This window comes from Neoarius graeffei, chromosome 28 (assembly GCF_027579695.1).
Source record: "Neoarius graeffei isolate fNeoGra1 chromosome 28, fNeoGra1.pri, whole genome shotgun sequence".
Classification (NCBI taxonomy): Eukaryota; Metazoa; Chordata; class Actinopteri; order Siluriformes; family Ariidae; genus Neoarius; species Neoarius graeffei.
In genome coordinates this window covers 4,944,193-4,958,554 of record NC_083596.1, presented here as the reverse complement: position 1 = coordinate 4,958,554, position 14,362 = coordinate 4,944,193, and the positions used below count along the sequence as shown (strand labels likewise).

The following is a 14,362-nucleotide window of genomic DNA, read 5'->3' as shown; positions in this document are numbered from 1 at the left end:
AATATTTAATCGCGATTAATGTCGCGACTGTCATAGTTAACTCGCGATTAATCGCAATTTAATCGCACATTTTTGTCACATAAAAAAACATTGTAATTCTCTTATCAGCATAAAAACGTGAATGGGCTTGCTTTGCACCAATGTTTTTTTTTTTTTTATTGCAAAGCATAACACGTCTTGACACAGCCACTGCAAAGTGAAACCTAAGCCGAGCACCGGCGCAGGGCTAGCGAGAGAACCATGAGTGAAATGATCTACTGTTTGAGTTAGTCTACAACTAAAGAGAGACAGGTTACACAGTGACGGTAGGCTTGACATGCTTGATTATAATATAAAGTACACTATTATATTAAGTTTAAGTTGTTCATTGATAAATATTGCACTGAATCTGATCTTTACTGTTTCAGCTCACTTAACACATTTTGTACTTTTACACTTTCTGCCTGTTGATGCGTCGCGCTGTCCAATCAGAGGCGGCCAAATTTGCATATTACAGGAAGGATTTCTGTGATAGCATTGAGTTTACAGTTCAGAGGGATCTGGCTTCTTTAGACGCTGTCTTCTTAAAACTGAATAAATATGTAAAAAGAGCCAAATGAGCCAGTCTTTTGAACGGCTCTTTTCAAAGAACGGATCACAAAGATGCGGATCCCATCAAAGAGCCATAAAGCCCATCTCCCATCTCTACTAGCGCGCCCTGCCCGCGCTGGTTCTTGGGGGGGGGCAGAGGACTCTGGCTGTGCGGGGCGTGGCATTACAGTCTAGCTGCTATCGGTTTTCTAACCAAAGTCTCTGTTCCAAGTTCCTGGCAGTTTCAAAAGCTTATGAAAAACCTACATCATGCCACAGAGCGTTAATCTCACGATTAAAAAATTATCGCCGTTAAAATTGAGTCAAGTTAACCCGTTAATAACGCGACATTTTTGACAGCACTAATTATTTTTTATATTATGTCCCAATCAACATAACATCTTAAATTATTACTAATCAGAGAAAGCTCTCACCAGTTGGTATTAACTGAGAGAACAGTCAAATAAATACTGAAAACGAGAACGACTGTGGGTGGCACGGTGGTGTAGTGGTTAGCGCTGTCGCCTCACAGCAAGAAGGTCCGGTTCCGAGCCCCGTGGCCGGCGAGGGCCTTTCTGTGTGGAGTTTGCATGCTCTCCCCGTGTTCGCGTGGGTTTCCTCTGGGTGCTCCAGTTTCCCCCAAAGACATGCAGGTTAGGTTAACTGGTGACTCTAAATTGAGCGTAGGTGTGAGTGTGAATGGTTGTCTGTGTCTATGTGTCAGCCCTGTGATGACCTGGTGACTTGTCCAGGGTGTACCCCGCCTTTCACCCGTAGTCAGCTGGGATGGGCTCCAGCTTGCCTGCGACTCTGTAGAAGGATAAAGCGGCTAGAGATAATGAGATGAGATGAGAACGACTGTAAAATGCTTCATGCAGCTGAAAATTTGGTGGTGTGTGTACACAGCGGTGTGTTATTCTTATGAGTAGCTCATTTTATCCCATTACATTCATATTTGATGATATTTTAGAGGAAAGCAGGCGCTGTTGATGTGACATCAATCTGCCTTTTTTTGTGTGTGTAAAATGCTGCCACTTTAATATCCAAGAACCATCTCATATAGCTTGTCCTTTTTTTTTTTATGAGAACTCTTTCTGAAAGTGACAAAAATGCTGTAACTACTTCACTTAACAGCTTTAAACCCTGACTTGCAATAATAAAACTGAAGTCAGTGTCAATACGATGATGTCATTAATGTCGGAAACAGATTATGGACCATATTTTTGAGTTAATAATCTGCTCCCGGGTCAAACTGATGATGATGGGGGAGGAGGAGGGATGCAATAAATGTGTCATAAATGTGAGGCTACCTTTACCGCGGCGTCGGCCGATGCGGTGCTCTGTGTAAAATTTCAGCTGACTCTCATCATCCGCATCAGAGCCTGAACACTCCTCGTGGCCAAACATACCACCTGGTTGGGAGAGAGAGAGAGAGAGAGAGAGAGAGAGAGAGATCAGGGGTCAGTTAGGGCAGACGGCATTGTGCTGGATGGCATCTTGCAATAAAACTGAAAGCTGTCAGGCTTTTAACACTCTCAGTTCAGAGATGAAGATTTGCCGAACGAGTGCCTAAATGTTCAGGTCACAATGAGGAGCTCGAGACTCGTTTTCACTCTTTCTGTCACCATCTGGAAATCAAGGGGCGAGAAAGACCTCCAGGATTTTTATGAAACTAAATGCATTTCATATTACAGGTCAGCGATCCACAAAATGAAGTCATACTTTGAAGAAACAAAAAAACAAACAAATAAATAAAAAACTTATCTCCTGAAAATCAATGCCATCTGGTTTTGTATCTCTCCTTCTGAGACGATACGATTCACATCTGAACCCAAAATCAATAGCAAGCTGTATGAAAGACAGATTTAAAGCAGCTAATGGTCCACTGATTAAGCGCTGTCTTGATCTTGATCTTGATCCAGGGAAGAATTTATGATTCCACACCTTCACTCAGCATACAGACAGAGGCCACGCCCCCTTCACTGTGACTGACAGACACAAAAGCCACACCTCTTCACTAGAACTGACTGACTGACTGACTGACACATGCCATTCCCTTTCAAAGGGACTTACAGACAGAGACCACGCCTCCCTCAATGGGACTGTCAGAATCAAAGGCCACGCCCCCTGCACTAGGATTGACTGATTGAGGCTGTGCGTCCTTCACTCCTCAAGGACGGACAGTGTTAAAGGCCACACCCCTTAATAGGACTGACAGGGCACAGGAAAGGAAAAGGCAGAAGGAAGGACAAGATAGAGGACAATCAGGAGAGCAGAAGAGCAGAAGATAGGTCAAATGGCATGAAGAAGGACAAGAGAGAAGTGAGGAGAAGAAAGAAAGGACCGGACAGAGAACAAGATGGAAAAAAGAAGAATAGAACAGAAGATAGGAATGGAATGGAACAGAAAAGGGGATGGGACAAGTCCCGGACAGACAAAAGGACATGCAAAAAGAGAAGAAGGGATAAACGAGGAGAACAGAAGGGGTATTAAAGGACAGAGCAAAGAGGACAGGAAAGGACACAACAAATGAGTCATGAGAGAACAGAAGAGTGGACAGAGGGCAGGAAAGAGGACAAGCAGGAGGACATGAAAGAAATGAGCACGATGGGATTGGACAGGGGACAGAAGAAAGTCCAGGTGTTCGATCTATGAACAAATACACTGTAAAAGTGGCTGGAATGAATCATAGTAATTGTGCCTCGCGTTCCAATTTTCCTACTGGTAGCCCCGCCTTTTCACTTCTCGTTTCAGTAGTGCATCACTTGGCTCCGCCCCTTTCCTTTGCCAACAGTCACTCAGCCTCCTATCGCTGTGTATCGCTACTCTTATTAAAAATCTCCCGCACTGTCACATTAACGCACTGTCATTTTTTAAAATGGCCTCCTGATTAAAATTCAGGTTAGAGGCGGGGTTGGAGTTCATATAAAAATAAAACACATCGCGCTCCGATTACTATCACATATCTTTTTACGATGCGAGTCGTACTGCCTCAGCTCAGTGTCTCCAGACTTCAGATGTCAGAAGGATGTTTGCAGTCAGCACAGCACAGCATCAGGAATCCTTGAGGAGACAAAAAATAAAAGTCTCGACTTTAAAGTAGTGCCACAGGAAGGTCATGGCTGAGGGTTTGAATGTCACTTGCAGCCATTTGTTTTTCCCCGAGGTCTGCCCCAGGGACCAGGACTCCTCTCCAAGCCCACTTCAGCTGAAGTGAGCCGAGAAGCTCGTCACAGCCCTGATGTTAACTGTATACTGCTCTAATGTTATATTCGCGAAATCAAATGTGCTGGAAAAAAAAAAATCAACTTGAAAAATTGAAAAAGGGCTCATCTGCTGTTTTTATTTTGCAAGAAGAAAATAATTTTATGCTTCATACAAATTAGATATAGGTGAGTGCAAAAGTATGTATGCCCTTAGAACAGAATGAAGGAACCATGAACCACCTTTAATAACCTGACATTTAACCCCTTCAATGCCCTTGGACGAGTCGCGTACGTCATGAAATCTTTTACCGCTGTGCTTTATGACGGAAGAATGTTTTAGTCATTGACTGTAATTCATATGAAGTAAAAGTAATGTGCCATGTAAGGTACATAAAAGGAGGTGTTTATGACGAGTAGTGTACATCATAAGGCACAGCGGTAAAAGATTTCATGACGTACGTGATTCGTCCAAGGGCACTGAAGGGGTTAATGTGTCTGGTTTTAGTTAATGGTAATTAGTGTTAATGGTAAGATTAATCATGGAAAAATATACAGTTCTATCACTACAAAAGTTTGTTTTGCATATTGCTTTAAGTTTTTGGGTTGTTGCCTTGTGTTGCGATATATTTAATTTGCGCTAGCAGTGCTGGTGAAAATTGTTACTCTCACTCAGGATTTTTCTACTTTATTATTATTATCTCATCTCATCTCATCTCATTATCTGTAGCCACTTTATCCTGTTCTACAGGGTCGCGGGCGAGCTGGAGCCTATCCCAGCTGACTACGGGCGAAAGGCGGGGTACACCCTGGACAAGTCGCCAGGTCATCACAGGGCTGACACATAGACACAGACAACCATTCACACTCACATTCACACCTACGCTCAATTTAGAGTCACCAGTTAACCTAACCTGCATGTCTTTGGACTGTGGGGGAAACCGGAGCACCTGGAGGAAACCCACGCGGACACGGGGAGAACATGCAAACTCCACACAGAAAGGCCCTCGCCGGCCACGGGGCTTGAACCCGGACCTTCTTGCTGTGAGGCGACAGCGCTAACCACTACACCACCGTGCCGCCTATTATTATTATTATCATCCTAACATTTTTTAGAACACTATTCCTCCCTCAGTTTTCAACCAATCAGAACCAGATTTCACATGAAAAATACCTCTGGGCTGAATTACATTGCTATGACTTTTGGTGCTGATCTGGATCACTGATCCGGAATGATCCACAGGGTACGGGGACTAAACGTCCCGGTTTGTAACAGCTAGCGCAAATTACTGTGACTTTAGTCACAGTCTCTGTCTAGTTCTCATTTTACAATCAGAAATCAGAAGGGATGCAAACTTTTGCATACAAAAATAATGCAGCAGGTGATGTGATACTACTTTTTCTTTCAAGGCGCAGTGAGCAGCAACTGAACGGATACATCCATGAACATCTTATGAGGTCTAGTCTGGTTTAATGTGGCCAATTAAAAGAAAAGAAAAACAACAATAAGAACAACAACATTTCTGTTGGTTCATTTAAAGTGTGTCCCAGTTTGACCTGACTCGCTAACTAGATATAATATTTTTTTGGCTCATATTATGCTAGTCATGCTAGTCAGTTTGTACTTCTTACACTGATACATCAAAAGTGCTGATGCTAAAGAAAAAAAAGATGAAAAAACAATAGATAGATAGATAGATAGATAGATAGATAGATAGATAGATAGATAGATAGATAGATAGAGGTAGATAGACCGACCAAGTTCTTCAGGCAATCCTGAAAATTAATTAATTATATTTGAAGGGAAATAAATAAATAAATAAATAAATACCATACAGGACGGAAGTGATGGATGGAGTGCCTTTTCTTTTTTCTTTCAAGCCCTGCTGGATTATCGAGCGCAGGGAAATTAAAAGAGGCGTTTCACTCGATTGGTTCTTCGGTCGGTGCTCGCCCACTCGAGCGGCCAGAGTACAGAGAAATCAGGCAGCAGATCAAATGGATGGTGAAGCGCAAAGAATAGAAAGAGAGTAGGAGAAAGTTCAACGAAGCGCTATGAGAGGGCGAAAAAACTGATGAAACGAACTCTATTGCCTGGATCGAGAATGAAAGAAAAGCAGAAAGCATTTCATCCATGGAACGAGAACAGGAAATAATTCAGCCGTTAATAACTCCAATGGCTTCTGTACCTGACCTTGCGCCCTGTTTCTGGTCTTCGACGGTTAAATACTTTGATGTGGTCAACCATAGAAAGTCATTCTGGACGCTATTTGTTGGGAGATTGGATTTTGGTCATGTTTATATTCACGTTATAGAATATTAGCACGAATCTAAGTTCAAGAAACGTAACAGCAACGTCAACAACATGTAGCACAGCCTGCGTTGTGACGTTTTGGGTATGGTAAGGATTTATAGGACATGACCACTGAAGCGGTAATCAGTGTGGAGAACAAATATGTTTCACCGTACAGCATGGTAACACACGTCTTTAATAATTTACACAACGTATGCACAGAAAATAATCATGGGTTCAGGCGGTATACATTGAAAACTTACTAAACATCTTATTCTGAAAGCAATAACTGAAAGCCTTGAAGCAGGCTGATGAAAGTGCTGTCATTAGTCCTGCAATCCAGATTCAGCATTCAGGAAAGAATCTGGTACCTTTTGGAAATAAAAATATCCTACTTTCACACAGACAGACCAACCACATCTACTGTACTTGCTACTAATGTATTTAAAACCACTGAGAAAAAATTAAACACAGGAAACCGGAGAACAGAACCAATCAGATTCTACATTATATTACATTACAGGCATTTAGCAGACACTTTTATCTTATCCAGAGCGATGTACAACATACCCAGAGCAGCCCAGGGAGCAGTTAGGGGTTAGATGCCTTGCTCAAGGGCACTTCAGCCATTCCTGCTGGTCCAGGGAATCAAACCAGTGACTGTTTGGTCCCATTAAGCCATGGCTTCCTCTTGCGTAATAGAGTTTTATGTTGCATTTCTGGATGCAGCGGTGGACTGTGTTAAGTGACAACGGTTTTCCAAAGTACTCCCGGGGCAGTACTTCAGGGCAGCCATGGCCTGAAGGTTAAAGAAGCAAGCATGGGGCCCAAAGGGTCGCTGGTTCAATTCCTGTTACCGGCAGGGAAAATGTAAAAGAGTTGAGTGAATGAATAGCACTTGCCCCTCCCTTTGTATCATGGCTGAAGCGCCCTTGAGCAAGGCACCGAACCCCCAGGTGCTGTAGCATAGCTGCCCACTGCTCTGGGTATGTGTTCACTGCTTCATATGGGTTAAATGCAGAGGAGGAATTTTGCTGTGCTTGAGTGTACGTGTGAAAAATAAAGGTTTCTTCTTCTTTCCGAGCCCATGTAGCTATACTTGTCTTATTAGCATGATGGTTTCTCAGGCAGTGCAGCCTGAGGGTTCAAAGGTCACACACATTCAACAGTGGTTTCCAACCTCACCCTTTACGCAAGATTCTGAAGCTTGTAGCCAGAAAAGATTACCAGATGTATGAGATATCAGACACTCTATGAGCCGTTGGCAGAGAGTCTGGGGATGAGATGAGCTCACCACTAACTCTCCAATAGCTTTTAAAGATGAGATTCCATGAACTGTTTTGACTCCATGGGAAAGCACATTGTGTTGCAGTGTTCAAAAGTTTGTTTCTTTCATACCACTGTGACACAATGAGATTTTCAGAGTAAAATATACTCAAGTACACAACAGCAGAGACACGTTGCAATCTGATCGGCTCCTCCATGTGGAAAGCCAATGAAATTCCAACTCGTCCACGTGTCTGCTGTCGCCGAAAGACTTTACTATTCAGCTCAGGATGTTTATGCCGGGCTTGACAGCTGTTATAAAATAAATTTTGCAACAAAGGTATAAGCCACCAGGTGTTCAGTTAAAGACATTATGGATGCATAATACTTCTGTATCCAGTTGAGAAGATAAGCTGCACAATGCAAGCCCAGATAAGCAAACTATGGATGGGATGGGCAATGATGTATGGAAGTAATGGATCATTGCTTTATTGCTCACTGAAAATGGCCAAAGAGCTGAGTAAAACAATCTGAGTTAAATGAACTGACTCAGTGAAAGGAGCTGGAGAGCTGAGTCAAATGATAGGAATCAAATGTGACTCGCTGAAAAGAACCAGAGAGCTGAGTCAAATAATTTGAGTTATATGATCCGCATCAAATGTTCTGACCCACTGAAAAGTGCCAGAAGGCTGAGTGAAATGATCTGACTCGTTGAAAAGAGCCAATTCAAATGACATGAATCAAATGATCTGACTCACTGAAAAGAACCAGAGAACTGAGTCAAATCATATGAGTCATATGATCCGGGTCAAATGTTCTGACCCACTGAAAAGTGCCAGAAGGCTGAGTCAAATGACATGAATCAAATGATCTGACTCACTGAAAAGAACCAGAGAACTGAAGTAAATCATATGAGTTATATGATCAGAGTCAAATGCTTTGACCCACTGAAAAGTGCCAGAAGGCTGAGTCAAATGATCTGACTCGTTGAAAAGAGCCAATTCAAATGATATGAATCAAATATTTTGACCCAATGAAAAGTCTCAGAGAGCTGAGTCAAATGATCTGACTCACTGAAAATTGGCAGGGAGCAGAGTTGAATAATCTGAGGTAAATTATCTGACTCGCCAAAAGAGCTGGAGACCTGAGTCAAATGATCTGCCTCACTGAAAAGTGCCAGAGAGCTGAGTCAAATGATCTGACTTACTGAAAAGAGCTGGAGAGCTGATTCATATGATATGAATCAAATAATCTCACTCGCCAAAAAGAACCAGAGACCGGAGTCAAACAATCTGAGTCAAATGAATTTGACTCACTGAAAAGTGTCAGAGAACTGAGTCAAACAATACAAGTAATATGATCTTACTCAGTGAAAAGAACCAGAGAGCTGAGTCAAATCATCAGAGTTGTATGATCTGAGTCAAATATTCTGACTCACCGAAAAGTGCCAGAGAACTCAGTCAAATGATCTGAATCAAATAATCTGACTCATTGAAAAGAGCCAATTCAAATGATATGAATCAAATGATCTGACTCACTGAAAAGAACCAGAGAGCTGAGTCAAATAACATGAGTTACATGATCCGATATGAATGATGCGACTCACTCAAAAAGTGGCAGAGAGCGGAGTTGAATAATCTGAGGTAAATGATCTGACTCACTGTAATGACCTGGAGAGCTGAGTCAAATTATCTTAGTCATATGATCTGACTCGCTGAAAAGAGCTGGTAAGCTGATTCAAATGATCTGAATCAAATAACCTCACTCACAAAAAAAGAATCAGAGAGCTGAGTCAAATTATCTGAGTTATATGATCCGAGTCAATATTCTGAGCCACTGAAAAGAACCAGGAAGCTGAGTCAAACGATCTGAGTTGAATGATCTGACTCAGTGTGAAGAAAAAAAAAAACACAGTTGAATCAAATGATCAAGTTAAATAATCTGACTCAGCGAAAAGAACCAGAGAGCTGAGTCATATCATCCGAGTTATATGATCCGAGTCAAATATTTTGACTCACTGAAAAGTGCCAGAGAGCCGAGTCAAATCATCTGAATCACTGTAATGACCCGAGTTAAATAAACCGAAAAGAGCTGGATCACTAGCGCTACGTTCACACTGCAAGGCTTAATGCTCAATTCCGATTTTTCTGTGAAATCCGATTTTTTTGTGAGGTCGTTCACATTAACAAATATATGCAACTTGTATGTGATCCTCAGTATGAACGAAAAGCGACCTAAAAGTGTTCCGCATGCGCATTGCAGGATACGACGACGTCACACGCAGTGAGCATGGCCAGTGTTTACGGAAGTAAAACCGCCTGGTTGCGGTATGACTCATCCAATGTAGCTTGAATAGCTGCATCCCCCCAAATGGAAATCAGCTCCCTAACCTCTGCGTCCTTCCATTGAGAAGATTCAGAACCTTCACAGCCCGAAGCGTCCCTCGCACTGATGTCATGCGCAGGGGCGCAGATACGTTTTTTGAACTGGGAGGGACAAAAAACTGGGGGGGACAAAGCTGCCAGCAAACCAACCCCAACCCCGATATGCCTGTCAAACTTGTTGTTAGTAACCATAGCAACCAAGCTCGAGCTCGCAACCTGTGCAGTCTGCGCAGCTCAACCAACCGAATATCAGTCTTTGTTTTATGTGAGTTGTTGCAACTATGTCTGTACTGCTGTGCACCTCAATAAACCGAATGGTAATTAGTCTTTTGATTTTTCCGTGAGGTTTGCCTTATGCAAAGAAAGACAGCATAGACGTTTTTTCCTCCCTATAAGTGGGGGAGACCGAACGAGGTGAATTTAAATCTGGGTGGGACGAGTCCCCCCCTCTATCTGCGCCCGTGATTATGCGCCATGTTGTTGTAACTTTTTTGAGAGACCCGCCGCCTACTTCAGCGCAGAATAGTGACGTTTGTGGCTTGTTGATGACGTGTAAGTCGGATGAATGCGACCTGGCGGTTCAGACTGAAGTCGCATGAAAAGAGCGGATAGGAATCGGAATTAGGACCACATATCCAAACGGCCTGGGTCGGATTTGAAAAAATCGGATCTGTGTCGTTCATATTGTCAATAAAAGATCGGATACAGGTCACATATGGGCGAAAAGATCGGATTTGAGTCACTTCAGCCTGCAGTGTGAACGTAGCCTAGATTACACATTTGTTTTGCATATTTGTTAAGTCTCTAAAAATCACGGTTCGGATAGAGGTTCGTGTCTCTACATTTCGACAATGTCACCTGGTGGAATCCTTATTGATTCAAAGGAATTGAATTGAAATTGAACTCCCTGAGCTCCAGTATTTCAACAATAATTTACAAACACACGTACTGCGGACTATTTTTTTTATAAAAATCACTTTAGCAATCTAATAGCAAACTAGTAGAATACTGAGCAGGGAGTCAATGCTTCTCAATGGACTGCTAAAACATTTAGTGATGTGCTAACTGCTGGAGAAAAAGCCGCTTAAGTGCCTCTTGTACCCTCTCAAAAGAATAGGTGGCGCCGAGATCCATTTTTACACAGTGGGAGACATCAAGCTCTCTAAACGCTTTATAATGCACTCAGCTCAAGCTTTCAAATCCCACACCGCTTCTGTCCATCTTCTTCCATTAGCAAAAAGGAAATTTCAATTTAGTCCCCCCTCCCCCGACGAACGCAGACTCTATAAAAGCTTTAATTGTTTAATTGTGTGAGTAACACAGGCCGGACGGTATCCTGCTCGTATGATTAGCACAGGAAGCGTCAGAAGGACACTAGCCTTAAGATCCCGGCTCTCTGGAGAGGATAATGTATCGGCACCAAGTGCTGCTGCTGCATCCTGTTTGCTGCTTTCAAGCACGAACAAAAGTTTTGACCCCCCACCTCCCCATTCTTTCACTTATGGCCCTTTTCCACTACCCTTTTTCAGCTCACTTCAGCCCGACACGGCTCGCGTTTCGACTACCTCAGAACAGCACGACTCAGCTCGCTTCAGCCTTACTCAGCCCCCAAAACTCGCACGGTTTTGGAGTGGGGCTGAAGCGAGCCAAACCGAGCTGAGTGAGGCTAGGGGCGTGAGGAGACACTCCCCTGTGCACTGATTGGTGAGGAGGAGTGTTCTCACATGCCCATACACGCCCCGCGAGCGCGCTGGGATCTGTAAACACCGTAAACCTGGAAGAAGAAGAATTATGAATTACGAGAATTTCTGAAGCCTTATGCGCCTCGCCTCATCTATACGCTCTTGCCAGTATCTGTTGGCGTTGTCGGTGACAACAAGCCACAGCACCAAGACCAGCAACACTAATGACTCCATGTCCTCCATGTTTATTGTTTACTATCCGGGTCATGAGACTACCGCTTAAAAGGTCACTGATGTCACTGTTTGCGCCGCTTAATGACATCACGTGACGTCCACCCACTTTCGCTAACTCCGCCCAATGTGTCCACCCACTTCCAGCCAGCACGGTTCAGTGCGGTGGTAGTCGAAATGCAACTCCAACAGCCCCGCTCAGCTCGACTCAGCCCAACTCAGCACGGCACGGCTCAGCCCGACTCAGCCGCGTTGGTAGTGGAAAAGCGGCATTAGTCAAACGCACCTCTTGGCCTGCAACTAATGAATTCATCTCATTTCTCTCACACAAACCTACAAGGACAGAAGTCAATATTTTTCACAGCATATAGTTATATGTAAAAGTTTTGGCACTCTTAGTCAAATCATATTTGATGATGTGTTTATTTATTTACATTTTAAAGCATGATATATATCTCTACCAGTTTTATTAATATCAACATTCTAACATTCGCTTATGTACCCTTGCCGGATTTAAGTACAAAAGTAAATTATCATGTGCATAAATTAAAACACCCTGTACACTGTACATTTGTTGTTAACTAATTACTGTATTTCTATTTCCCAATAATTCCATAACTTATATTTCATTAATATTTTTATTTTCCACACTTGGGGTGTTTGATATGATTGTGTATCAGGACCATTGTAGGGGGGGAAAAAAGCAAAAAAAAAAAACAGAGTGAGGGGGTAATATTTTGAAAGAGAGAGAGAGAGAGAGAGACCCCTAAACTAAAAAACTAAGAATTTCTGAGAATAAAGTAGGAAATTTACAAGAAAAAACAAAATAAACCAAAAATCCCTCAGATCTTCCCTGAAATTATAGTCAGACATTTGTGAGAAAATAAACTTAGACATTCTGAGATTAAAAATGTCACAACTTTAAAAGGGGAGAAAAAAAAACCACTTGGATTTCTCATCTCATTATCTCTAGCCGCTTTATCCTGTTCTACAGGGTCGCAGGCAAGCTGGAGCCTATCCCAGCTGACTACGGGCGAAAGGCGGGGTACACCCTGGACAAGTCGCCAGGTCATCACAGGGCTGACACATAGACACAGACAACCATTCACACTCACATTCACACCTACGCTCAATTTAGAGTCACCAGTTAACCTAACCTGCATGTCTTTGGACTGTGGGGGAAACCGGAGCACCCGGAGGAAACCCACGGGGACACGGGGAGAACATGCAAACTCCGCACAGAAAGGCCCTCGCTGGCCACGGGGCTCGAACCCGGACCTTCTTGCTGTGAGGCGACAGTGATAACCACTACACCACCGTGCCGCCCACACTTGGATTCTTTTTTTTTTGGTCAAAGACCGAGATCACTTCACTTTGCAAGGTCGGATCAACGCAATCACACCACAGATGCCATGGCTGAGCCAAGAGTTATAGGAAATGCAGCCTTACATTCTTAGTCATGGAAGATAAAAGAATAAAGTGCAGAGAGATTTTCAACTACATTTCCCAGAATGCACTGCAGCCAGGACCCTGTGAAACATGAGACTGAGATTGTTTCAGATTTTTTTTTTTTTTGTGACTTCTTAATCTTGGAATTTCTTATTTTTTTTTTCTCACAAATGAATGGCTTGAGGCGGCACGGTGATGTAGTGGTTAGCGCTGTCGCCTCACAGCAAGAAGGTCCGGGTTCGAGCCCCGTGGCCGGCGAGGGCCTTTCTGTGCGGAGTTTGCATGTTCTCCCCGTGTCCGCGTGGGTTTCCTCCGGGTGCTCCGGTTTCCCCCACAGTCCAAAGACATGCAGGTTAGGTTAACTGGTGACTCTAAATTGAGCGTAGGTGTGAATGTGAGTGTGAATGGTTGTCTGTGTCTATGTGTCAGCCCTGTGATGACCTGGCGACTTGTCCAGGGTGAACCCCGCCTTTCGCCCGTAGTCAGCTGGGATAGGATCCAGCTCGCCCGCGACCCTGTAGAACAGGATAAAGCGGCTACAGATAATGAGATGAGATGAGATGAATGGCTTGATAATCTCAGATAATTTCTGATTTTTTTTCTTGTAAATTTTGCCTTTAATTTCAGAAACTGAAAGGTTTTTTTTTTTTTTTTTTAAATATCATCCCCCTCCCTCACCTCCATTTGCTTTTTACCTACGATAGCCCTAATATGCCTTCACAGTTTGAGGTCTCCAAATACATTTTCTCTAACATATACAGGACCAGTCAAAAGTTTGTACACCCCTACTCTACTCATTCATAGGTTTTTCTATATTTTGTCTTTTCTACATTGTAGAACAACACTGAAGACATCAAAACTGTGAAATAACTTCTGGAACATATCAGGAATTACTGTATATGGTAAACAAAAAAAGTGTGAAACAAAATCTGTTTGATATTTTAGATTCTTGAAAGTATCCAGTGTTTCCCTTAATGATGCTTTGCACACTCTTGGCATTATCTTAACCAGCTTCATGAGGTCGTCACCTGGAATACTCTTCAATTAAGAGGTGTGCCTTGTCAAAAGGTAATTAGTGGATGAGTTTCTTTCCTTCTTAATGTGCTTCAGATCAAACAGTAAATAGTAAATAATAACAATACAAATAATAAAATAGCCCTATTCCATCCGCAACTGTAGTAATCCATACAGTATTACATCAAGAACCGAACAACTAAATAAAGGGAAACTGCATCCATCATTACTTTAAGACATGAAGAACTGACTTATTTAATAAACATAAAG

General features: G+C 42.7%; 1 protein-coding gene across 1 annotated transcript in view; it reads right to left on the bottom strand.

Moving 5' to 3' along the window:
- Positions 1-14,362, bottom strand: part of LOC132875498 (astrotactin-2-like) — a 908,673-nt gene that overhangs the window by 477,835 nt on the left and 416,476 nt on the right. The window contains exon 5 of the mRNA XM_060912306.1: positions 1,881-1,982. Coding sequence (XP_060768289.1) covers positions 1,881-1,982 — 102 coding nt within the window. The remainder of the gene's footprint in view (positions 1-1,880; positions 1,983-14,362) is intronic.